Source organism: Myxocyprinus asiaticus, chromosome 49 (genome assembly GCF_019703515.2).
Source record: "Myxocyprinus asiaticus isolate MX2 ecotype Aquarium Trade chromosome 49, UBuf_Myxa_2, whole genome shotgun sequence".
NCBI lineage: Eukaryota > Metazoa > Chordata > Actinopteri > Cypriniformes > Catostomidae > Myxocyprinus > Myxocyprinus asiaticus.
Window position 1 is genome coordinate 21,429,782 of NC_059392.1, and position 27,093 is coordinate 21,456,874.

At 40.9% G+C, this 27,093-nt stretch overlaps 1 protein-coding gene and 1 pseudogene across 1 annotated transcript; both read left to right on the forward strand.

Annotated features, from left to right (window-relative positions):
• Positions 1 to 1,902: 1,902 nt before the first annotated feature.
• On the forward strand, positions 1,903 to 3,546 carry LOC127438161 (V-type proton ATPase subunit e 2-like). The gene is made up of 4 exons (XM_051693511.1): positions 1,903 to 2,145; positions 2,284 to 2,331; positions 2,722 to 2,821; positions 2,927 to 3,546. The coding sequence occupies exons 1-3, from the start codon at positions 2,042 to 2,044 to the stop codon at positions 2,813 to 2,815; spliced, it is 246 nt and encodes an 81-aa protein (XP_051549471.1). The 5' UTR covers positions 1,903 to 2,041; the 3' UTR covers positions 2,816 to 2,821; positions 2,927 to 3,546.
• Positions 3,547 to 3,986: 440 nt separating this feature from the next.
• LOC127438096 (4-hydroxy-2-oxoglutarate aldolase, mitochondrial-like) lies at positions 3,987 to 26,318 on the forward strand (annotated as a pseudogene).
• The last annotated feature ends 775 nt before the right edge of the window (positions 26,319 to 27,093 follow it).

Genomic DNA, 27,093 nt, shown 5'->3' on the forward strand with positions numbered 1-27,093 from the left:
TTAGTATGGATCATGATACTAATCAGTATCTATTATCACCTTTTATGGTTATAATTTATAGCTATTTTTTTCTGTATACAGCCATCAAAATGTCTGTATGTTCCATGCCTGTTATTTATGTGCATTTATTTGTATGTTTTTATATTTTTGAGGTAAAACTAATAATAGTAAAATAATAATAAAATAAGTATGGAAGGAGTGAATATCTTTAATAGATGATATATATATAGTTATGTGAAAAAGTATTTGCCCCCTTCCTTATTCTTTGAGTGTTTTTCATACAAAATAATTTTAGATCTTCAAACGAGATATAACATCAAACAAAGGCAACCTTAAGTAAACACAAAATACAGTTGTCAAATATATATATATATATATATATATATATATATATATATTTACTGAAGCAAAAAAAGTTATCCAACACCTATACAGTATCACCCATGTGAAAAACGAACTGCCCCCTTAAACTTAATAGCTGGTTGTGCCACCTTTAGCAGCAACAACTGCAAGTAAACACTTCTGATAACTGGAGATCAGTCTTTCACAATGCTGTGGTGGAATTTTGGCCCACTCTTCTTTGCAGAACTGCTTTAGTTCAGCCACACTGGAGGGTTTTTGAGCATGAACTGCCTGTTTAAGGTCCTGCCACAGCATCTCCATCGAGTTCAAGTCAGGATTTTGACTAGGCCACTCCAGAACTTTAAATTTAGCTTCTTTTGAGACATTCAGAAGTGGACTTACTCCTGTGCTTTGGATCATTATCTTTGTGCATAATCCAGTTGCGCTTGAGCTTCAACTCACGGACTGATGGCTGGACGTTCTCCTTTAGGATTTTCTGGTAGAGAGCAGAATTCATGTTTCCATCAATTATTGCAAGTTGGCCTGGCCCTGAAGCAGCAAAGCATCCCCATACCATCTCACTACCACCACCATGCTTGACCGTAGGTAAGATGTTCTTTTTGTGGAATTCTGTGTTTGATATACACCAGATGTAACGGGACCCCTGTCTTCCAAACATTTAAATTTTCAACTCATAAGTCCACAGAACATTCTCCCAGAAGGTTTGAGGATCATCAAGGTGTGTTTTGGCAAAATTCAGACGAGCCTTAATGTTCTTTTGGGTTAGCAGTGGTTTTCGCCTCGCATGGATGCCAATTTTGGCCAGTGTCTTTCTGATAGCGGAGTCATGAACAGTGGCCTTTATTGATGCGAGAGAGGTCTGCAGTTCCTTGGATGTTGTCCTTGGCTTTTTTGTGACTTTCTGGATGAGTCGTCGCTGTGCTCTTGGAGAAATTTTGGAAGGTCGGACACTTCTGGGAAGGTTCACTACTGTGCCAAGTTTTCCCAATTTGGAGATAATGGCTCTCACTGTGAAATAGCTTTGTAACCCTTCCCAGACTGATGTATTTCAATCACATTTTTCCTCATAATTTCTGGAATTACTTGCGACCTTGGCATAGTGTGCTACTGGGTGAGACCTTTAGCCAACTTCATGCTGCTGAAAAAGTTCTATAGGTGTTGATTTGATTGAACAGGGCTGTTTTCAAGTTTCATAGATTTGGGGATTTAGTAACTGGGGGTGGGGGGGTACTTTTTCACACTGGCCCAGTTAGTATTAGATTTGCTAACTGTGCCTGTTAGCCCAGTTAAAAAAAAAAAAACATTTTGTGTTTACTCAGATTGCCTTTGTTTTATGTTACATTTTGTTTGCTTATCATAATTATTATCATTTTTATCGGTTTCTGTTCTGCAAAGTGTATGTTTGTAAAACAGTTAAAAAAAAAAAAAAAAAAAAGCTTTCAATTGCTTGCCTGTTCTGAGTGACGTTAACGTCATTACGTCATAGATGCCAGCGATGATTCAGGTTAAATGACAGCTCTGTCCAACCAATAGCGTACAGCTTTAGAGTGACATCGGTCCAATCAGGAAGAGGAAGGCGTGTGCACGGGATTAACAAGGAATCGTGCTTGTAGAATTGAATTTAAAGACTAGTTTCTTTATACATATATTTTATTTCCATAAACGTTGTGCTGTCGCAATGGTGTATCACTCGCTGGCGTTACCCATGATCTGCTTCACCACGCTGTGGGGTTTGGTGGGGGTTGTCGCTCCATTTTTTGTCCCGAAAGGACCAAACAGAGGGTGAGGAATGATGCTGGAACAGGCCGAGCAATTCATCCATCTTTACATGAACGCGTTCTTTTACAGTATATCAGTTTAATGTTATTATCCGTACTGTATCTGCGTTGTTTTTGTGATTGAAGTGTTTTACAATTACAGTGTCATCATAACCAGTTTGGTGCTCACCGCCGTTTGCTGCTATTTATTGTGAGTAAAGTAACATTTTTGGAAAGATACTGTCAAAGCATATTCATTATTGTTGTTAATAAATTGTTAAATAGAAACCAGCTTCCGTTATTGCTTCAAAATCCCTCATGAGACTAAAAAAAAGCATCCGTCCATCCAAAACGGTCTGTTATCCTCTTGTTCAGGGGCGTAGATTCCAGGGGGGGGGGGGGGGAGGAGGTTACCCATAATTATACCATGATCAATGTAAACATGTTCAACTATGATTATTTTTGCTGTGGATGCTGGTTCAAATTATGTTTGCTTTTTTTATTTATTTTATTTTTTTTTTATCATCTGATGCCCTGATTACTTAAATGTATGCAGTATATGATTCATTTAAATGTTGTGTTTGCGCCCATGTGTTTCTAGCTGGTTGGTAGCGATACTGGCCCAAGCAAACCCTCTGTTTGGACCTCAGCTGAAGAATGAGACCATTTGGTATCTGCGATACTTCTGGGAATAGATGCAGGTAAACTCATGCTCACATCAAGTTCTATGTCGATGACTGTATTTATTTATGTGTAAGGAGGATACAGTAATGATTGAGTTTGATTAACTGTTACATGTCTTGCAGGTGTCACTTGCCAAGTTTGGACCATTCATCACATGCGTCATTCAAAACCCGAAAATAATCATGTGCATCCTGCATCAGTGCATACTGGTGTTAAGAGACAAGTTTTAACATTTTAATTACAAAAATAATAATAATAATAATTGTATTTATTGTTTAAAATATATTTCTTAATGTATTAGATGTATTAGAATATTCTGAAAATACTTTAAAATGTTGTTTTAAATAGGCTATCATATTTAAATATGTACAAAGAAATGTAATAGTGATATTCTTGTGATGTGCAAAGCATTAGGAAAATATTAAATTTGTGTTTTAGATGTCTGAGAGTTGGAATTTGAAATAATAGCTTTTTGTTTTACATCAGGGCACATAGATATTAACATTATTCCACTGTTATTATGTAGATTTATCCTTACTTGCATATGCGCTGTCCTTTATCCATGTTTCCATTATTTGTTAAAATTATATTTGCATTCATTTTATTTATTGTTTTTGTTTGACAATGTGATGAATATGCTATTTATGTTTTATGTCATTGTATGTACAGTATGAGGTTGTGTTGTACATGAAAGACAAGGAAAGTTGGAGGAAAATAAAACGGAAAAGTGAAGACAAACCTACTTTAGTTTCCAAATAATAATATCGTAATAATAGTAAACAAATAGCATTGGTCCACCAATGTAAACAGTAGTTGCACAATGGCATGGCAGTGATTGATCTCACCAACACAGTTTCACATTGAATTTTAAGTAAGTTCAGTTCGCAGAATCGTAAGATATCGAGCGTGTGGGGCTGTATGAAAAAACGACTGTTGAAGAGCAAAAAATTACAAGACGTTCTTAATTACACTTTTTATTACTGAAATTTGTATTACTTTTTTGCACACAGTCTTTCCAAGTAAATTTGAATGGTATCAAGTAAAATCTACTTCCTTTCATAATATTTAAAATGAGCGAGTAAGTTTTACATACAAATCTAATATACATTTAATACAATTTATATGAACATTTTAATTAAATATTTCACATTTTTAGCTTTCCTTATAAAAACATGTTTTAACATGTATCACATGATATACGGAAACTTGCCACAGGTAAGCGTAATACATGCTATGTAGTCTGTTCGACAACATCACCTTGTATTACAGGTAATAGAATCAAGAGACAAGGCTGCACACGCAGACCTCAACACTTAACACTTGGTGCACAAAACACGATGACAGTAACAAAAAAGTGGTTTTGAGTAGAAAATGAACTTCAGACTTCATAAAACAAAAACGTACCAAACATAACAGCTAACTCGAACAATAAAAACGGTGTAAATAAACTTGTAAACAGTAAAACCATGCAAGCTCGTTAATTATTGAAGCTCAGTGTGTGCTGGGAATAACAGTGTCGAAAAGTTAAGTGAAATGTACTTATTTTACTTACATGTGAAATTTACTCAAATTAGTGAATAAATATGACAAGGTTTTCTACTTTAAGACTGAAACATAATGACACACTGTAAAGATAAATAGCAATCACGAATAATATTTCATTATAAGCTATAAATTTAATGTTTACATGTTTTAATTTAAGTACAAATTTAGAATTTATTTAATATTTTCAAGTTCACGCTTTAACTTGTTCAATGTAGAAAGTACTTAATCTTTTTTGCTGTATTTACTTAACTACAAAATCGTAGTTTTCTTTTCAGTGCACGTAGTGATCAGTAGAGAATTCAGGTTGTATATGACACCAAATAGACTAGCTGTGCACCAAAATAATTGATTTGCCTTGCAAAATTGGTGGGTCGTTGTGAATTCTGGAAGGCCATAGATTAAACAGTCCAGAAAAAACATGGACTGGCACATAACTGTAGGAAGTAATGTAGGCTTGAATAAACACTAGTAAATTTGGTATTGTGTAAAGTAATCTAGGATTGAATAAACTCTAAATTCGAGTCAAATACTAGGTCCAGTCAGTAGCGGTTCTAGCTTGTATGGGGCCCTGGGCGAAACCCACTTCAACACACCCCCAAAAGTTGTTGACCTTGGTCTGCGAGGGTGCCTCATGCAGGGTTGGGTTATAGATTCATTGACCAATCAGGTAGCGCTTTCCTGCGGCATATTACTAATTTGTCCAATCAGGTCGGGCTTTTATCATGAATATGAATGAGTCTTCCTCTATCATCCTTGGTTTCGAAATTTGCTTCTGTGCATGCACGGGAAAGTGGGCACGCTAAAACATTGAAAGTGGTCATAATAGTAACTGCGTACTAAAAACGAGATACATGCATATAATATTGAGTTGTGACACTGTTTCTAACTAGTTTTCAGACAGTGTGTATAAGGAGTTTTAACTTGTGAAAGGCTGACTGGTATGTAAAACAAAGTTATCTCAGCTAAATTTTATATACATTATAGAATGAAAATCAACTTATTTAAGCTAAATTTACGGGCTGTGCAAATTTATACTTAGGTGGTTAACGCATATCATGTCTATTGACAGATTTTAGGTGAAAATGTAAATGACACACTGGTGTCAGGAGCACAACCTCTCCCTCAACGTCAGCAAGACCAAGGAGCTTGTGGTGGACCTCAGGAGAAAAGACAGAGAACACAGTCCCATCACCATCAATGGAGCACCGTTGGAGAGAGTCAGCAGCTTCAAGTTCCTCGGTGTCCACATCACTGAGGAACTCACATGGTCCATCCACACTGAAGTCATTGTGAAGAAGGCTCATCAGCACCTCTTCTTCCTGAGACGGCTGAGGAAGTTTGGAATGAACCACCACATCCTCACACGGTTCTACATAAGCACTGTAGAGAGCATCCTGACTAGCTGCATCACTGCCTGGTACGGCAATAGCACCGCCCACAACCACAAAGCCCTGCAAAGTGTGGTGCGAACTGCCAGACACATCATCGGAGGTGAGCTTCCCTCCCTCCAGGACATATATACCAGGCGATGTGTGAAAAAAGCTTCATCAGAGACTCCAGTCACCCGAGCCATGGGCTGTTCTCACTGCTACCATCAGACAGGCGGTATCGCAGCATCAGGACCCGCACCAGCCGACTTCATGACAGCTTCTTCCCCCAAGCAATCAGACTTTTGAACTCTTGATCTCTCACGATCAATATACATCAGCACTGCACTTTATAAATCTTATGATCTCACACTGGATTGTAATAAATGATATTCTCTCTTAACAACACACTGGAAACTGACTATCAACCGACAGCCTGAATGTCAATACAGTACAATACAACCTACTGTATATTTTATATATACTATATATACTATTTTTATTGTATGTGTATTCTATATTGTGTGTATTGTATACTGTATATTGTATATTATTATTGTGTTGTGTAATTATGTGTATATTAGATATGTAAATTGTGTAATTGTTTATTGTAAATTGGTATATGTCTCATCACTGTCATGACTGCTATGTTGCTTGGAATTGCACCCAAGACTTTCACCCACTGTTGCACTTGTGTATATGGTTGTGTGACAATAAAAGTGATTTGATTTGATTTGATTTGAATGTAAACAAGGGAAAGTGTATATTTTAGCTACTGTGACTGGTCAGCGTTTCTTTTTACACCAATTTTAATCAGCTTTTTGCCTTTACTTTTTCATTTTGACCCTGCAATGTCAAACCCTAACCCTGACCCAATTTTTAAAATTACTAATATTCCATGCAGTCTGTTAATAGGAGGGAATAAAAGCTGCATGCATAATAATTAAAAAATAATTAGCAAAATGCTGTTTAAAATAAATTTAGATGGAGTGTATTATGTCACACCACAGGATATATCAACTTCTCAATAGTATTTTATGTCAAATTCCCACTTATGCCAAAGGTTTATTTACCATATATTTTTATTTATGACCAAATCCCCCAAATCTATTACAGATATACTCTCCCTCCCCAAACACTGTCAATATTTAGAGTTATTTACTGCATAGCATAGCAAATGCCAGAGTTCACAGTTTCTTTTACCGTATCTGTTTTCTCTGCAGATGGTTGGTAACAAGTGGCATGCTTGCACTTGTTGTAGAAGGCATGCTTGCACTCTATGTAGAAGATCAGCAGTTTCAACATGGAGATGTCAAAGTGCTGTTCAGAGGCTGGACATCAGTGGCATTTACCCTCCCATTGCCACTCCATTTACTCACAGTGAAGATGTGGACTATGAAAGACGATGAAAATCTTAAGAAGTATGGTAACAGAGGCCTGGGTAGCTCAGTGGTAAAAGACACTGGCTACCACACCTGGAGTTTGCTAGTTCAAATCCCAGGGCATGCTGAGTGACTCCAGCCAGGTCTCCTAAGCAACCAAATTGGCCCGGTTGCTAGGGAGGGTAGAGTCACATGGGGTAACCTCCTCTGGTCACTATAATGTGGTTCATTCTTGGTGGGTCATGTGGTGAGTTGAGTGTGGATGCTGCAGTGGATGGTGTGAAGCCTCCACATGCGCTATGTCTCCATGGCTACGTGCTCAACAAGCCATGTGATAAGATGCGTGGGTTGACGGTCTCAGACACGGAGGCATCTGGGATTCATCCTCCACCAACCGGATTGAGGTGAATCACTACGCAACCACGAGGACTTAAAAGCACATTGGGAATTGGGCATTCCAAATTGGGAGAAAAAGGGGAAAAAATCCACACACAAAAAAAAGCATACTGGTAACATACTGTTTAGAGGTTCGTTAATGATCATTTATTTGCATTAAATGCAACCATTTACATATGTGTAATCAAGTAAAACACAACATACACACATATGCTTTTACTATTGTGATGCTTTCTGACAGCAGGTCTTGTAGTACAGGGATCTAATGGGGAATATCCATACCTGACACCAGAGGAGAGAGTAGAGGTGGTGAAATGAGTGAGACATGCCCTGCCAAAAGACAAGTTAGTAATGGCTGGATCTGGCTGTGAATGTAAGTCTTTCCTCTTGGATATTGTATGTCGCATCTGAATTAGATGAGGACAGATAACATTTGACAGTATTTACTGTTCTTCCAGGTTTGAAATCAATATTAAGTCAGCATCACAGCATGTGACGTTGTCATGCACTATAGTCAGCAGTGTCATGAGATGGTTTTTGTGCTGTCAATAACTGCACTTTGTCTTGTTTATTCTTGTAGCCACCAGAGCCACGATCCAAATGAGTCAAAGAATGGCAGATGCAGGCGCTGATTGTGTGTTGGTGGTAACAACGTGTTTTTACCGTGGTCGAATGGATAGCCGTGCTATCTGAGTTACCGTAGACTTTGTCAGTTCAAACCAGTCTGGCCATTCTCTGTTGACATCTCTCATCAACAAGACATTTCCGTCCACAGAACTGCCGCTCACTGGATGTTTTTTGTTTTTGGCAACATTCTGAGTAAATTCTAGAGCAGGGGTTGGCAACATTTTTGACATGGAGTGCCATTTTTTATTTTCCTGGTCAATGGCTGTGCCGACACAAAAACACATGCAAATGTATGTGATTTTCCCCTTGTGAAAATGTTTCTATTTTGCATTTTTCTAATTTAATCATTTATTTTTCATTACAAATGATGTTAAACAGTTTGAGTGAAAATTTTGCGCAAAACCCGATGATTATGATATAATCATGATCCTGCATGTGAATTTTCAGAGCATCTAAAGTGCTTTAATGAAAGAAAACCTGTTCTTTTGTGTTATGAGTTAACAAAGTTAATGTCACAAATTTGCTTATTTGATGACTGATCATGAAATTGTGTGGAATCTTAAATATTTCTTATATTATGTCACTATAATCATTTAATCACAGCATGCAAGCAACAGTGAGAGAGAAGCAGGCTATTTTAATTATATGACGTTTATCGCACCTGCATTCCAATCTACATTTTGATGTAGCATAATCTTTCCTCATGATCACGCAGCGTGTTTTCATCAGATGAATGGGAGGCTAAACAGTATTAAAGTGTGACGAGACTCGTGCTGCATGTGCAAGCCATTTGCGCATCATAAGCCAATCAACTATTTAGCCCTTTTCGGTGAATCACACTTGCAAAATCCTAAAACTTTATTTCCAGGTTTAATTTATATTTTGAATAGACTCAGATTTATGAACCCCACCATGTGGGTTTATGTTTTCTCTTAAGAAATTAATCGTTTAATGTAATTTTGAATGTGACCATGGTTTAAGGGGGGTGTACCTGTATGCTGGGTTGGAAATCTCAAGGATTAATAGTGATGTTTTTCTTAATGCATTACGTGTTGTTCTGAAAGCAAAAAGAAACAAATGAAACACGGAATGTAGGTTGTCATCCACGCAGTCTGACTAAAGCAATTAACAGAAAGTGAAGCGCTACCTGCTCAATTACCCCTCCAGCATTGCCACGTGTGCCATAGGTTGCCAACCCCTGTTCTAGAGACTGTTGTGTGTGAAAATCCCAGGAGATCAGGAGTTACAGAAATACTCAAACCAGCCCATCTGGCACCAACAATCATGCCATGGTCCAAATCACTGAGATCACATTTTTCCCCATTCTGATGGCTGATGTGAACATTAACTGAAGCTCCTGACCTGTATCTGCATGATATTATGCACTGCACTGCTGCCAAACGATTGACTGATTAGATAATCGCATGGATGATTATTGGTGCCAGATGGGCTGGTTTGAGTATTTCTGTAACTGCTGAACTCCTGGGATTTTCACACACAACAGTCTCTAGAATTTACTCTGAATGGTGCCAAAAACAGAAAAACATCCAGTGAGCGTAGGGTAATATGTGTATAGAGGGCGACAGTACCGGTCAATAATACAACATTGAAGCTGAACAATACTAAGAAATGTATTCAGATGGTCCCTTACCACATCCTGTACAGTTTTAGCAATAAATACTTTTTTTTGATAATTATTAATAAAGAGTGTATATCCTTTCTTATATACTTTCCTGACCCATGACTTTAAAATGACTTTTTTATTATTTTTATTTCTTCAATTATTTATCTTTATCTTATTTATGTATACATCTGTGTTGGTTGACATGTAGTATTAAGTTGTTTTTTTTATTATTTGTTTTAATTATACATTTTTCCTTCACCTGTTCTTCTTGTCTTCATACACTGATTGATCTATGTAATTTTTTACATCTTATTGAACATTTATATTGAACCTTTTGTTTTTCAATAAAAGAAATCCACAGTTTTGGTGGTGGTGGCATAGTGGACTAAAGCACTGAACTGTTAAGCAAAAGGTTGTTGGTTCAATCCCCACAACCACCACCATTGTGTCCTTGAGCAAGGCATTTAACTCCAAGTTGCTCCAGGGGGATTGTCCCTGTAATAAGGGCACTGTAAATCGCTTTGGATTAAAGTGTCTGCCAAATGCATGAATGTAAATGTTAAATTAACAATCTGGAACAATTTTGCTGTGATGCCATTTGACCATCTTATGGGACAAATAATTGATACAGGACACATAATTTCATATTTAAATATGGGACGATCCCATATTTTCTGGGACAATCCCGTATTTTAAGGGACAGGTGGCAACCCTTCCTGGAGGTCTAATACATTCTCATGTGCAAAGTGTGGATGCGGAAAATCGGGAGAAATACAGTTTATCGGGAGAAGTTGTAAATCAGGAGTACAGAGGGAGGAGGGGTGGAAAAACAGGAGACACTCGGTAAAATTGGAAGTGTTGGCAGGTATGTTATTGTTGTGTCAGCCTGTCAGTCAAACTGTTTATTTTTATTTGTTTATTGTTTTTTAAGTGGCTGTGGTTTACGAGTGGTTTTCAATGGGTTTTGTTTCAGAAGCCAGATTTTATATTTAAAATCAAACTAACACAATGCCAAAATTGTATATCGTCCAAAAGTTAACAAAAATGTATGGCACCCCTTAGAGGACAGGGAGGGAATATTTTTTTCTGAAACAGTTTTGTGTTCCCTCGCAATACATTTTGGGTGTTCCCTTGCAAAAAGTTTTGCGTTCCCTCAAAATCATTTTGCATTCCTTCACAAAAAGTTTTGCATTCTTTTGCAATAAGTTTCGCGTTCCCTCCCAATAGTTTGCCTTCCATCACAATAAGTTTTGCGTTCTTTTGCAATAGATTTTGCATTCCCTCACAATACCGTGTGTTCCCTGGCAAAAATGTACGATGGTTTTACTACAGTAACCATATTTTAAACATTATATTGAAGCAAAACCATAGTAATAATACAGGAACACCAAAATTATGGTAAAAAAAAAAAAACAACAACATATGGTTATAGTTGCATTTAATTAGTTTCATTTAGCATTGTTTTTCCCTGCTATTTGTGACCCCATTAGAACAGACCTGAGGAAAAGTAGGAGGAAAAACGGTGGCATCAAATTATAGAAATGTTTTCTTTATGTGCTCATTCTAGGCTAATCAGTTTTATGTATATGTAAGATATGTTGCAAATGTGATGTATATTTAAGGCCTGATCTTCCTGTGTTTGTTGTAGGTGCTGTGGGAGGTGTTTGTGCCCTCGCGAATGTCCTGGGTCAGCAGGTGTGTGAACTTGCACAGCTGTGTGTTTCAGGATGCTGGGACAAAGCCAGAGAGTTCCAGTATTGCCTCATCGAGCCTAACACAGCAGTGAGCATCATATCACCATGGCAACACAGCACATTTATACCACAGCTACATTTACTGCTATATAGGCATGATAAATAGTGGAAGCAACCCTTCCCCCAAGGAGCTGTCAAACATTTGCTTCAAAGGCCATGAGAAAGATTTTTACCATGCTGCAGTTGTGCTTTTGAAAAGAAACCCTTAATTAACAGGTCATATTTCACCCCAAAATCAAAATAATATATATATATATTTTTTTATATTTTGCATAAATAAAATTAAGCCTAGTATTAGGACCATCAAGATTTCTAGCATTGTGACAGTTTCTAGCATTTTCATGACAGTTAAGCACATTTTCTTCCAAATTCTCTTTTGGGCACTTTACTTTTGAGGTTTTTTTTTAATTATTATTATTATTATTTTTTATTATTCCTATTATTTTCAATAGTGATTCTCATTAGATTCTACTGTATTACTGTAAAAAAAAAAAAAATAGTAATACAATGATTATTTGTATTTAAATTGGCATAAAATAATGCCAGTACCACAATTAATACCGTTCGCTTTCAAGTCGGTCACTTTGATGCTGCATCAGTAGCTGACGCTATGGAACTCTCTCCCAGGAGTGATGACCTCTGAAGCCCTATAAAATCCCAGCAATCTATTAGCAGATGGCTCTACACACTATGCCCCTAAGGCGCATCAATGCGGGCATTTAAACTGAAGTACAGTGCTATTTCATCAGAATTTTTCTCTTCAAGGTTGCAATAACATATCTTGTGCTCTAGACACCCGAATCTTCGATTCATCATTGAATCTGGACACCTTAACAGCTAGTGGACTGTTTTTTATCTCCCTGCCAGTGCTCCTACGAACTGTGTATCCTTTATCACTTCCATGTTTGAAACTCTATTGCATTGTGATTGTTCTTGTTTGTTTTATTGAATATAAAGCACATAAAATAGCCAATTGCTTAACAATGTCTTTTTCAAGATGGCATGAGTGATATATCCCTCTGTCTAATGGGCACAAGCTCTATTTTATTAAAGCGGCGCTCGTTGAGACTGATTGCGTTCACTGTAAATGCATGAAATGTTTGCATTTATCGGAATGTTGATCAAATCATAGACACGGAACAACAATACCCGGACTCAGTTATTATTATTCTTGGGGATTTTAACATTGCAAACCTCACACGTGAACTGCCCAAATACAAACAGCACATTACATGCCCAACCAGAGACAGAAGTATACTGGGTCATTGCTACACAACAATAAAGTATGCATATCGCTCTGTCCCTAGAGCAGCTTTGGGACTATCTGATCACTGTCTGGTTCATCTTCTTCCAACCTACAGACAGAAATTAAAATCTGCTAAGCCTGTATTAAGGACTGTAAAGAGATGGACCAACGAAGCAGAGCTGGAACTACAAGCCTGCTTTGACTGCACTGATTGGAGTGTTTTTGAGGCTGCAGACACCAATCAGGACAAGCTCACAGATACTGTTACATCATATATCAGTTTTTGTGAGGATATGTGCATTCCTACTAGGACTTATTTAACATTTAACAACGACAAACCATGGTTTACAGCGGAACTCAGGCAGTTTCGTCAGGCCAAAGAGGATGCTTACAGAGTTGGGGATAAAGTCTTTTACAATCAGGCCAGGAACACACTGAATAAGGGAATCAGAGTGGCTAAAAGAAGATACTCTGAGAAGCTGAAAAACAAGTTTTCAGCTAATGACCCTGCATCAGTGTGGAGTGGCATGAAACAACTTACGAATTACAGGACTCCTGCCCCCAACCCTGTAGGGAACCAACAACTGGCTGACGACCTGAATGTGTTCTACTGTAGATTTGAAAGGCCCAATCTCACACCCCACACCCACTCTGACCTTCACTTCACACAAAAACCAACACCTCCTGCAACCCATACATAACAGATTGTATTAGATTTGCACTACCCATGTGTATGTGTGTATGTATGTATGTGTGTGTCTGTACGTATGTGTATAATTATTTTTAATTTTTTATTATTATCTATGTCTTGCTGCTGTTTTTGTATTGTTTTTGTATTGTTGTACACTGGACGCTCCTGTCACCAAGACAAATTCCTCGTACGTGTAAGCATACTTGGCAATAAAGCTCATTCTGATTCTGATTCTGATTCTGAAACTCAAGATGCTTTGCTCTCGGCTCACTTTCGTTCTTAAAGCCTAAGCCGATCTCCTCTCCTTCTGCTATACTCCTTCTGCTTCAGTGGAACCGTATTTGGGAGGCATGCAAGGATGGGAAATAGAGTGCAGAGATGTGAGGAAGATTTGTTGCCGGCCCAGCCATGCATGCCTCCTTTCCTACATATTAAGTGACTTTGCCCATTCAGTACGAGCCCTGTTATTGCCCCGGTTATTGCCATCTTCGCCTGTTATAGTGCGTCCGTTGCAATTTGCGGCCCCCTCTGGCATCTTGCTATCGTTCATGTTCTGCGATGGTGATGATGTCAGGGATATTTTGTTGCTGGGCTTTCATTAGTGAGACATGTATGTGCTCATAATTTCTCCTCCAAAAATTATGGTGACAAAGCGGCCTCTGAGACTGAGTTGCTTGAATTTTCTCACTTGAGCCTTAAAAAAACATGATGAATGGCATTCACCGTGTTGGTACGCCTCTGAGTTTCACCTGCCAGAGCTCCACCAACAGCTTATTATAACTTGACATTCTTCCTATTCCTATAGTTCAGGTCTGGGGTGCAGCCGCCTTTTCAATGCTTGTTTAATGAGCCGCACCACGAATTGACGCTCCGGCCACCAAGGTCTCTTCCCAGGAAATTGGCAGGTCTGTTGGCATCCAGGTGTCTGTTGAGTAACACCCCTGGCTAAATTTGTCTGGAATTTTCTTCCCATTTTCCCCACCGTTGTAAGACTGAAAGAGAGCGTGACATCTCTTCTGTAACACAGGACAGTTTCACCCTGTTTTTACTACTGTTAATGTCATGCCATGTTGCAATTCAGAGATTTAAGGCACCTCCATGTCACCTTGCAGCCCTCTCGCTTTCCCTGCTGTCGTGAGCCGGGAACGAGTTTGCAGAGTGACGCTGGCCTGTCTTGCTGTTGTTATTGACATGCCACAAGACTGTTATGTGCAACACAATGAGTTAAGACATACGTAGTGCTTTTTTCCGACCCTCAAGTGTGTCTGGGCAGAAGAAAAAAAAAACTATAAACTCTTTCTTTACCCACTGTCGCGAGCTGAGCACAAGTTGGTGGCATGACGCAGGTTACTTTCAGTGCCTGTTTTACTGCTGTTGGTGACTTGTCAGAACACTGCTAAGTCGCATCTTCGGATTTGAGGCATACGCAGTGTTTTCTTCCGGCCTCAAGAAGGCCTAATAAATAGCTAAAACTGGGATTCCATGGGCGGAATTGCATTATTTTTCGTGTAAAAAAAAAACACACAAAAAAACACTTCTAATTATCTTTATTTTAGAGTGAAATTTGTCTGGGACCTGTTCTTCATAGGTTTCATGACAGATTCACCATTTGACTCTTCTCAATGATTGATTTTGGTCTTGTTTAAGTTGAAGAATTTATGATTGATTTGACTGTTGTCATTGCAGTGTACTCTTCCCCCCTTTTTATAGATAACTCTGCAGTATAACGTTCCAGCTTTGAAACAGGCAATGGAGTGGTTTGGATATCATGGTGGTGTGTGTCGGTACCATTTGCAGCCGTTGTCAAAGGTAGATTTAGAACAGCTTCGTGCAAAATTTTCTTCCAATGGTTGGCTTTAAGCGGAAGAAGGGCATCATAATCAAAGTGTTATATATAGCAAGGTCTTATAAAACAGAATGTATAATTATTCTTTTTGTGTTATCATTAATTCAAACTGATTTTCTTGCCTTCAAAAAATATGAGAACATGTTTAAGATGATTAAAAAATATAAACTCATATGCTTACAAGATGTTTACATTTTATGTTGTGTGCTGACGAATTATCAATACATTTTTAGTCTAATTGGTGTTTTATTTTCTTTCTTTTTTTTAAAAGAAATATACACTCCTGGGCCAAAAAAAATAAAAAAAATAAATAAAAATGGACCAAAGCCAAAATGGCAAACCATTAAACTTTAAATGGCCTCCACAACAAATAGTCAGGAAATGAGCTAGAAATAAACAAATGCACTCCTGGTGCACTTCTGTGCCACCATTTGTTCATGAACTTTTGTTGCAGTGAACTGTTTGGGAAAAAGCAGTAAACAGGGAAATTTACTTATATAGCCTTCTTGTATGCAAAGGTAAAATCATGATAATGATTAAACTAACAAGTCTGGGTGTTAAAAATTTTTCAAAAATATCTTCTGTGATGTCATTTTTTTATTTGTTTTTTTCTTAAAAGATTAGTCATTAGTTGGTGATCTGCCATATCTAATGCAGCCCATCAAATGCCTGATAACAAGCTCATAAATGGAACCAGGAGTGATAGATAAAGGAGAAATCTACAATATGCAGTGTTGTGAGTCCCAAGGTAAAGGAGTAAGAAAATCTGCTCCAAAAAAAAAAAAAAAAAAAAAAAAAAGCATAACATCATGCAGGGGTTGTGGTCAGAAAGTGCATTGCTGGTCTGCGTCAGGCCAACTGTAGCTATTCAGAAGTTAACAATACCATAAAGGCAGAGAAATTCCCTATTTCTCTATCAGCTATTGAGAGAATAGGTCAATGCTTTGAAACAATGGGTGATGATGCCAGAAAGAAAGGATCTGGAAGGCCTAAAGCCTCTTTATTGTGGGTTGGCCACCTGCTGAAATTTACAGTTCTCAGAGACAGGAAAAAAGCCTACAAAAACTGTCAGCAGAATTCAAGACCTCAGAAAACAAGACTCTTTCAAGAAGAACAATAACCAGAAGGTTACCTAATGCAGATTTTGTGTCAAGAAGATGTGTTGAAAAGCCATTGCTGTCTCAGAAAAACATCAAAGACAGAAACATTTTTTTTGGCAGAATATGGTAAGTTTGATTCAGAGTTGTTCAGAAGAGTTGTGTAGAGTGATGAAACACAATTTGAATTGCATGGTGATGCTCCAGAGAGGTGTCTTCGAAGATCTGGTGAGAAATACAGCAGTGAATGCATCTCTACCACAGTGAAGCATGGAGGAAGAGATGCACACACTGCAAAGACCACTAAGAAGTTAGTGGTTACCCCCAACCACTTTTTTGAAAAGGGGGGTGTATTTCCCCTGGAATCTACGCCCTTGGCTGCTGCCATGATTCTTAAATCGACACGCCCCCAACTGTGGTGGTGTTCATGGGCATTCAAATAATCAAAACAATAAACAATAATCAAAACAAGCAAGTACCAACCCCCCAATAGTTATACCATGATCAATGGAAACATGTAGATGCTTCATGCTGCAACCCCCCCCCCCCAATGTTCAAGCCACATCTACGCCATTGGCGGCAGCCAATTGTTATTTGTTCCAATTTAATTTACTTAAAATTTTAAGTTACACCAAGTGAAGAGCACTGGAAAATGGATGAAATTAGTTTTTATTGACCATGTGTATTATTAGCCCGTAAAACTGGCTGTTCATCTTCAGAAGTTAGTGAGGAATTATTTAGTGATTATTGTATCTAAAAGTAGAAATAAAACAATAATTAAAAACTGGTTATGCTGTTGGTTATTGCACACTTAATAACACACACGTGTGTGTGTGTGTGTGTGTGTGTGTGTGTGTGTGTGTGTTTAAAACAAATATATATATATACATTTTTTTTTTTTTTTTTTTCTGACAGAAAATGTTTCTCTTAATATTTGCAATTTGTTTCATGAGCAAACAAATGTGGGCGCTCTAACCTACCAAAAAGCTCTGTTTAAATTATTTAATGAGGTGCAAACCTGTAATTTCTTTTAAAAGGATAAAAAGCATTGGTATATGAGTCATGCAGCTCCAAAGAGTAGATTGTTGCAGGATGAGAAAATGAAGGAAAAAACTATCATCACATCTTCTGACTTCTTGCTAGGAGCAAAATGACAAGAGTTTTGATGGACGGAGAGCAGTCATTATCTCTCTTTACCTCATTCTCAGTCTATTTAGAGTGCTATAATGTTTTTCTGTAAAGTTCTTGTCTGACTTTCCTTGTTGCCATACCTTGGATGATTTTTTTTTTTTTTACACGTTGCGGCAACCATTTCTACGGTATGGATGACCTCCCAAAGCAATGCGCCACTGACCTCTGCGGGCAGTCAGGGTGAAACGAACAGCCTGTTACCCTCACGGTCATTAATGCAGTAGTTATAAAGAGAACATGCTTGAATGATATATTCATCCTCTTGACCTACAGTTGTGCTCAAAAGTTTGCATACCCTTGGAGAATTGGTAATATATGTACCATTTTTTTTTAAACATAAGTGAGCAGGCAAAACACATTTCTTTTATTTCTTATGGGATTCATATTCAACTGTAGGTTATAACAGAATGGCACAATCATAAAACAAAACATGGCAACAATGAAAAAAATGAAAAGACCCCTGTTCAAAAGTCTGCATACCCTTAGTCCTTAATACTGTGTATTGCCCCCTTTAGCATCAATGACAGCGTGCAGTCTTTTGTAATAGTTGTCTATGAGGCCCCAAATTCTTGCAGGTGGTATAGCTGCCCATTCGTCTTGGCAAAATGCCTCCAGGTCATACAAAGTCTTTGGTCGTCTTGCATGAACCGCACGTTTGAGATCTTCCCAGAGTGGCTCAATGATATTAAGGTCAGGAGACTGTGATGGCCACTCCAGAGCCTTCACCTTTTTTCTGCTGTAACCACTGGAGGGCCAACTTGGCCTTGTGCTTAGGGTCATTGTTGTGCTGGAAAGTCCAAGTGCGTCCATGCACAGCTTTCGTGCAGAAGAATGCAAATTGTCTGCCAGTATTTTCTAATAACATGCTGCATTCATCTTGCCATCAATTTTCACAAGATTCCCCGTGCCTTTAGAGCTCACACACCCCCAAAACATCAGTGAGCCACCACCATGCTTCACAGTAGGGATGGTATTCTTTTCACTATAGGCCTTGTTGACCCCTCTCCAAACATAGCACTTATGGTTGTGATCATAAAGCTCTATTTTGGTCTCGTCACTGCTGTGAGGTGTGTCAAGGTGTTGTCGGGCATATTTTAACCAGGCATTTTTGTGGCATTGGCGCAGTAAAGGCTTCTTTCTGGCAACTCGACCATGCAGCTCATTTTTGTTCAAGTATCGTCATATTGTGCTCCTTGAAACAACCACACCGTCTTTTTCCAGAGCAGCCTGTATTTCTCCTGAGGTTACCTGTGGGTTTTTCTTTGTATCCCGAACAATTCTTCTGGCAGTTGTGGCTGAAATCTTTCTTGGTCTACCTTGGCTTTGTATCAAGAGATCCCTGAATTTTCCACTTCTTAATAAGTGATTGAACAGTACTGACTGGCATTTTCAAGGCTTTGGAGATCTTTTTATATCCTATCCATCTTTATAAAGTTCCATTACCTTGTTACGCAGGTCTTTTGACAGTTCTTTTCTGCTCCCCATGACTCAGTATCTAGCCTGCTCAGTGCATACATGTGAGAGCTAACAAACTCATTGTCTATTTCTACACAGGCACTAATTGCAATTTAAAAAGCCACAGGTGTGGGAAATTAACCTTTAATAGCCATTTAAACCTGTGTGTGTCACCTTGTGTGTCTGTAACAAGGCCAAACATTCAAGGGTATGTAAACTTTGATCAGGGCCATTTCGGTGATTTCTGTTATCATTACGATTTAAAAAGGAGCCAAACAACTATGTTATGAAAATGGCTTCATATGATCACTATCCTTAAATAAAAGATAATAAATGAAAGAGTTTTTTTGCATGATCAGTCATATTTTCAAAATCAATAACAAAATTTCACAATTTCTGCCAAGGTATGCAAACTTTTGTGCACAACTGTATATTGGTGTCTCGTACTTTCAGTTGCAACCTTTAGACCCTTCTCTCTGCTGCGAGGAGGTTCCTGACTGACTAGTGCTCTTCTGACATCCAACGATATTTAGTCATCAATCAAAGTTGAACACAAGTTTGTAAACAAAGAGGTAGGCTAGTGAAGAAAGGATAGGGGGGTTTGTAAGAAGTGGTTGGGCTTGAGTCAGGGCTCAACAATAATTTTTTTTGCTCCGGTTGGGCCAGTAGTTTTTTTTTTTTTTTTTTTTTTTTTGGCTTGACAACATTTTCACTGGCCTAATTAAAAAAAATAAGCAACATATTTTTCAGAAACATAAAACATTTAAATACTGTATATAAAATAACAAAAATAAATATTAAAATTATTATACTTATTGTCATGTCCTTGGCATAAAAATTAAATAAATATAGAATCAGATAATTAGATTATGGGTCATTGATGGTTGTCTTGGTTGTCCAAGGTGATAAAAATTAAAAATCTTTTTAAAAATCTAGTTTAAAACACGTGTCAAGTTAATAGAAATGTAATCTTTGAGTTCATGTTGGTATCTGAAAAACATTTCTAGCATTTCTTTTTTTAACAAAACATTTATTTAATGGCTTTCAACATGTCAAGTGGTGCTACAATAAAGTAAAAGGTAGTAAAATACTTTCCTTGCGCCTTAGCTTGAATACATGAGAGAGTACACAATTTAATCATTCATTTAAAATAAAACTGAGTTTTCAAGGATTTTTCTTTAAACAAATATTATGAATTTTTGAGTCAATAATATCAAGGTTTCTCAGTGTTATGCCATCTGACCTGAACAAAATATGCCTTTACATAATGTCAAAATATTTGCTATTTTGTAAAATTTCACATACAATTTAAAGGGGTCTTCTCAGTTTACATGACAATAAAATTATTATACCACCTGACTTTGATTTGGTGGACATATATTTTTCAAAACATATAATATATATATATATATATATATATATATATATATATATATATATATATATATACGTAAACATGCAGTAAATGGATGTCTTTGACTGTTTTGAAACCGTTTTTGCATTGTTGGCGATCTGCGCCTCGCTTTAAGAGTGGTACAAATTAAACCTTCAAAAACACGTCTGTTCGACTCCATTCCATTGCTACCTCTAGCTAGGAGAACTGCATCTCAGACGATGGAAAATGTGAGATGTCACGCCTGTGAAGACCAGCATCCCTGCTTTGGCCTCTGTTGAAGCATCCCACCATCAGAAAAATAGTGACTGAAGTTTAACAAAGTTCCTGATTGCATCAGTGCAGGATGATGTGTGTCATAATACATTTGATGATGAAATGTGTGTTCAGCACATTTCACCATGTATGATATGTGTTTTTGGCTCATATTAGTGATTACTTGTGAACAAGTCACAGTATGATATAAGCTTTGCAAAGGAACTGTTATTGAAGGATGGGGCCATTAAAAACACTACTGGGCCCGACTACAAAACTGTAAGTAACTAATAAAATTCAGTTCCCTATCTGTCACTCACTCGACATTGTGTCGATGTAGTGACACTAGCGGTCACTCTTGGGAGCCAGAGACACCTCTGGTCTTTGATAAAAGGCCAATGAAAATTGGCGAGTGTTATTTGCATGCCACTCCCCCGGACATACGGGTATAAAAGGAGCTGGTATGCAACCACTCATTCAGATTTTCTCTTCGGAGCCGAACGGTCATGCTTACTGAGCTGAATACTACTGTTCATTCACCTCTGCTGGATCTGACGGTGCATTTCAGCAGCTTCTCCCCCCTCTGCACTGGTGCACTGCAGAGAATGCCCCTGGGCGCTTCGGCAGAAATAAAAGAGTATATTTCTCTAAAAGAGCGGCACACACGGAACGTCTTTTTAAAGACGCGTCTTTTTAAAGATGCTTTTCCGATTGTGTGCTATTCCTGGTTGCGCTCATTATCTCTCACCTTCTGACGGTCACGATCACTGTCTTTTGTTTCTGGGCACTGCTCATGCGGAGACAGCGTTCGTGGATGGTCATGTTCTCATTGCGAGGATATGTCCATGGCAACATTGCGGTCGCGGCTCACCTTCGTAAGAAAGCAAGCCACCCCAGAGGCTCCCCGCCTCGGTCCTTTTACCCACGGGTATGAGGCCAGCGCGGCTAGCACTGGGGGTGATTTGGGGACCCCAATGGGACCGCCTCCGCCGGGTATTCCCCCGTGGACCTCCCATTCCCCAGCACGTTCGTCTGCCCTGATCGGGCTTCCGGATGAGTCTGCCGGCTCGTCTCACGGCGAGTTCGACCTCTTATTCGGAGCCCGCGAAAGTGATGAGCTCTCAAGCGCAGCATCGGAGAGCTGGCTCATCCAGTCGGAAGCCTCAGCTGGGCTCCTCCCTTCGGGGTCGATTGCCCAGTCACAGGCTGACACGGAGATGATGACATGCTTTCCCAGACAGCCGCGAGCGTCGGCTAGAGTGGAACTCACTGCTCTTCCCTGAACCCTCGCAGCTCGGTGATTGGGTCCTGGGCTCGCTCAAAGCCATGCCCCGCCCCCGTTCCTTTCTTCCCGGAAGTGCATGAAGAGCTGAAAAGGTCGCGGGAGGCACTTTTTACTGCCCGATCTTTTCAGCTTCCCCGCCCTCACTACCCTCAATGGTGGGGCGGCCAAGGGCTATTCGGCAATCCCCCGTCGATAAAGGCGCTCGCGGTGCACCTATGCCCGCAGAGTGCCGCCACCTGGAGCAGGTGCCCAAAGCCCCCGTCCAAGGCCTGTAGGTTTACGTCATCTCTGATGGCCAAGGCCTACCGTGCCACTGGACAAGCCGCCTCCGCCCTGCACGCCATGGCTCTCCTGCAAGTCCGCCATGGTGCTAAAGGAACTGCACGAGGGTAGTTCTGCCCCAGGATTGATGCAGGAACTATGCTCAGCGACCGACCTCGCAGTAGTGGTCCAGGAGTGCCACCTTTGGCTCAACCTGGTCGAGATGGGTGAGGCCAACAAGACACGATTCCTTGCTGCCCCCATTTCCCAGGTGGGCCTATTCGGCGACACCGCCAAGGACTTTACCCAGCAGTTTTCGATGGTAGAGCAGTAGATGGATGCTAGCCGGCTCAAGATCCCGCACCCCATCTACTCATCGCCAAGGGCATCCCCCTGCGGTGACTGCACCGGCTCCGCCACAGTCTGCCCCTTTGGCCCGGCCCCGGCGTGGAGCCAACCACAGGAAGCAGACGCCACCCATCTCGTGGCCGCCCAGAACCCGTGAAAGGCTTCAAAGTACCCTTGAGACGGGCGATCCAGGGACAATGAAACCTGCTGCTCTGGAGCTGGTAAGCAGATCTCCATCTTTTTGTTACCTTTTGCATTTAATTGCGCTGCATGCCCAAGTGGCTGCAGTACTCAAGAGCTCAGCAAGAGCGGTTTCCTTGTTCCCTGGGTCACGTATCCAGTGTGCACGGCCGTCATCACGACCACCGTCCACCACTCTATTTGGCAGGTTTGGCGCTCCAGCGGCGGTCTCCCGCCCCTGAGTGCCCAGCTGTGGCACAAATCCACCCCCAATGTGACAGTCTCCACAGGTCACGAGGACAGGCCTCTTCCTCCCCCGTCCCAGGCTGTTCCGGGGGTGGTCACAAGAAGCAAGGTAAGTGCTTCGATGTCCTTAGACTCAGCATGGCCACGACGTGGTGTGGCACCTCGAGCTCCGTCCCGCCACGAGGCCCCACCTGCTGGTACGTCCGATGATGTTGTCCCTTTGGTCCCCCTTGCGCGGAACTTGGACACATGGCTTGCGCTTTCCAATCCATCGCAAGTGCTGGTCCGGACCGTCTGACTCACCTGCGGTGGTAGACACGATCACTCAGGCTAGGGCCCCCTCTACGAGGCGCCTGTATGCCTTTTAAGTGGCGTCTGTTCGCTAAGTGCTGTTCTTCCCGTCGGGAAGACCTCCAGAGATGCACAGTCGGATCAGTGCTTTCCTTCCTGCAGGAGAGGTTGGAAGGGAGGCTGTCCCCTTCCACCTTGAAAGTGTACGTTCCCGCCATAGCAGCACACCACGACACAGTCGACGGTAAGTCCTTAGGGAAGCACGACCTGATCATCAGGTTCCTAAGAGATGCCAGGAGGCTGAATCCCTCCAGACCGTGCCTCGTTCCCTCATTGGACCTCTCTGTAGTTCTTCAGGGTCTACAGAGAGCCCCCTTTGAGCCTTTGCAGTCAGCCAAGCTTAAGGCACTCTCCTTGAAGACTGCCCTCCTGACTGTGCTCACTTCCATCAAGAGGGTAGGTGACCTGCAGGCGTTCTCTGTCAGCGAAACGTGCCTGGAGTTCGGTCCAGGTTACTCTCACGTGATCCTGAGACCCTGACCGGGCTATGTGCCCAAAGTTCCCACCACCCCTTTAGGGACCAGGTGGTGAACCTGCAAGCGCTGCCCCAGGAGGAGGCAGACCCAGCCCTGTCGTCGCTGTGTCCGGTGCACGCTTTACGCATCTATTTGGATCGCACGCAGAGCTTTAGAATCTCTGAGCAGCTCTTTGTCTGCTTTGGTGCACAGCGGAAAGGAAGCGCTGTCTCCAAGCAGAGGATCGCCCACTGGCTCATTGACGCCATAACATGGCATATGTCGCCTAGGACATGCCACCCCCGGTAGGGCTACAAGCCCATTCTACCAGGGGTGTAGCGGCTCTCTGGGCCCTGGCCAGGGGTGCCTTTCTAACAGACATTTGCAGAGCAGCGGGCTGGGCAACACCCAACACCTGTGCAAGGTTCTACAACCTCCGGGTGGAACCGGTTTCGTCCCAGTTAGTGGCACGCAACACAAGCGGATAAGCCTGGGATAGCTGGCCGGGTGTATCGCTTGCACATAGCGCTTTCCACCTCCCTTGGAGCTGAGGACTTGCGCCATTAATTCCCAGTAGTGTTCACAAACTTTGTTCCCTAGTTGATTTCCTCCGAGCCCTGTGGCAGTCGAGTTTTCGGAGAGACTCGCTGCCGGCCCAGTACAAGCGCTAACTAGGAGCCCTGTTCTGGGGTAGGTGCTCCGCATGTGGTGGTTCCCTGTAAGGCTAACCCCATGCGATTATATATCTTCCGCTAATTCGTTTCCCTGTTGGCAAACTGCGTCTTCCTTGGGCAGAGCCCCTCTGCCCCAGTCTCCATGTTTGTAGTAACTCCTCCTCTATTGGGCAGGATCTACCTTGAAGACTCCCCACATGGTTGGAAAGACCATGTGATGTATTTTCCACTTAAATATCCCCCCCACTCTGTGGGCGAGGTGTGGTCTCCGTGGTGTCTTCCCCTTGGGAGGGACACCCCCCGACTAGACCTGGTGGCCCAGTCGATAATCCCCCTTCTTTTTTAGGGAGTGGGAAAAAAAAAGAAGGGGAAAAGAGGCCACGACTGGGTTAAGCCTGTCTCTATCTTTTGGGTAGTCGACTTGTTCCCTAAAAAGGGCCGTTCGACACTCATAAATATGTTGGGGGAGGTTACGTGTCGACCTGGTGTGCTGGCTATGAGGCACACAGTAGTCTGCCCACCACACACCACCAGTTCACGTAACACAGTTCAGTCAATTGTGGCGTTTCGTATAGGGACCCCTAGTGTCACTACATCGACACAATGTCGAGTGAGTGACAGATAGGGAACATCATGGTTACTTGTGTAACCTCCGTTCCCTGATGGAGGGAACGAGACGTTGTGTCCCTCCTGCCACAACGCTGAACTACCCGCTGAAATGGCCGGACCTTATATCGGCTCCTCAGCATAAAACCTGAATGAGTGGTTGCATACCAGCTCCTTTTATACCCATATGTCCGGGGGAGTGGCATGCAAATAACACTCGCCAATTTTCATTGGCCTTTTATCAAAGACCAGAGGTGTCTCTGGCTCCCAAGAGTGACCCCTAGTGTCACTACATTGACACAACGTCTCGTTCCCTCCATCAGGGAATGGAGGTTACACAAGTAACCATGACGTTTGATATTTAGTTTATGGTGCTGCTGTGCTTGAGTGAACAATTTGATACATTCAGATGCAATGTGTTGGGTGTTCTCCAGGCCCGGATCTAGACTGGTTACATTAGGGGGGCAATAATATATAACAGAGGGGTGTCGACAGTGTTGCATTTCTGTCTTACTTAGATTAATTAGACAGTGATTCTGAATGAAATCAAAGACACAGACACTTGTTTACTCGAACTGCGCAGCGCGCACCACTTCTTTACTAGTGAAGTTTCGTAACATCCCCAAACATGGTGGAACAATCCTCAGTCATCCTAATACATGACATCCCCGCTTTCTTGGAAATGAAGTTACATTAGTAAACTCATGTTTACAATAAGATTCTTGTAAAGTCTTTTTACCCAATAAATAGGTTTTAAAAGACATAAATCAGTTATTATTTTCTTTTCCACACAAAACTGCAACCAGTTAAAAAAATATTTTCCAACATCATACTGTATTGCAAACATGTATTAAACTTGAGCAACTTATTTACTCATCTCTCTTATATATATATATATATATTCAGATCAGACATTTTCTGTATGGCATTCACACAGTTCAGTTTAGTTTGTGACATAGTCAGACAATTGCTCAGGTGGTCGTTTAATCCTTTGGGGTCTGACTGGTTTTGGCGGATTTGATGATTCCTCTCTGTGGTCCAGGTCTTGAGTCACAGTGATGTAACAGTCACTTTGTGTTTCTTGTTTTGTTTGTTCCTGCTCAATTTGTGTGTCAGCCTGTTTGTTGGTGTTGTATCTTTTGACATGAGCAGTGTTTCGTGTGTATCTCGCTCCAGTTGGAGATTCAGCAGTCACTTGATTTCCTGCTTTGCTCACAACCTGATGCGGAACTGTGTTGAAAGGAGTTGTGAATTTGTCTACTTTCTCCTGTTGCACAATTACTGTCACCCACATTCACTTTTGAGTACTGTGACCCTCTCCGTTCATCTGCATATATCTTTGTTTTGCCTTTCTGTAATGCATCTTGATCACATACCTCCTGATCTATGTGTGTTTCCAAAAGATTTGGCAATTTTCCTCTGATTTTTCAGTTAAAAAGCTGGGCACTTTCCTGTAGTTGCATGTTCAATGCTTCTATACACAGTATAGAAGCATTTCTCAGTTCTTTTTTCCAATCAAGACCCTCAGTCTGTGCAATCTGTATTCTTTCATCAGTGATGAGTTTTGGTGTTCCACCTCCCCATTGGCCTGAGCCCATTTAGGAGAGGTTTTCACATGTCTAATGCCATTGCTTTCACAGTATTCTCTCAACTGCTCAGATCTGAATTGAGGTCCTTGATCTGATCAAGGTAAGCCATGTCTACTGAATATAGACTCCAAGCTGTCTATAATTTTAATATGTCATACTCATAGTAGCGACTATAATAATCGACCACAACAAGTATGGAGTGACTGGTTGGTAGTGGGCCTAACAGATCTACGGCCACATCCTGACAGGGTCCGTCTTGTAATGGTGTGGGCCTAAGAGGTTCAGGTACATCAGGTCTGGCTACAACCTGGCATCCGTGGCATGATTTACAATATCTTTCAGCAGCCATGTCCATGCCTGGCCACCACACTTTGGACCGGAGATGGTGTTTTGTACCGACAATTCCTAGATGTCCTTCGTGTGCT

Bases quoted from the DNA above. Each gene is read 5' to 3' on its own strand.
- LOC127438161 (XM_051693511.1), top strand. From the start codon at position 2,042: ATGGTGTATCACTCGCTGGCGTTACCCATGATCTGCTTCACCACGCTG. The intron at 2,146-2,283 runs GTGAGGAATGAT...TTACAATTACAG, and splicing joins CCGAAAGGACCAAACAGAGG to TGTCATCATAACCAGTTTGG. The intron at 2,332-2,721 runs GTGAGTAAAGTA...ATGTGTTTCTAG, and splicing joins GCCGTTTGCTGCTATTTATT to CTGGTTGGTAGCGATACTGG.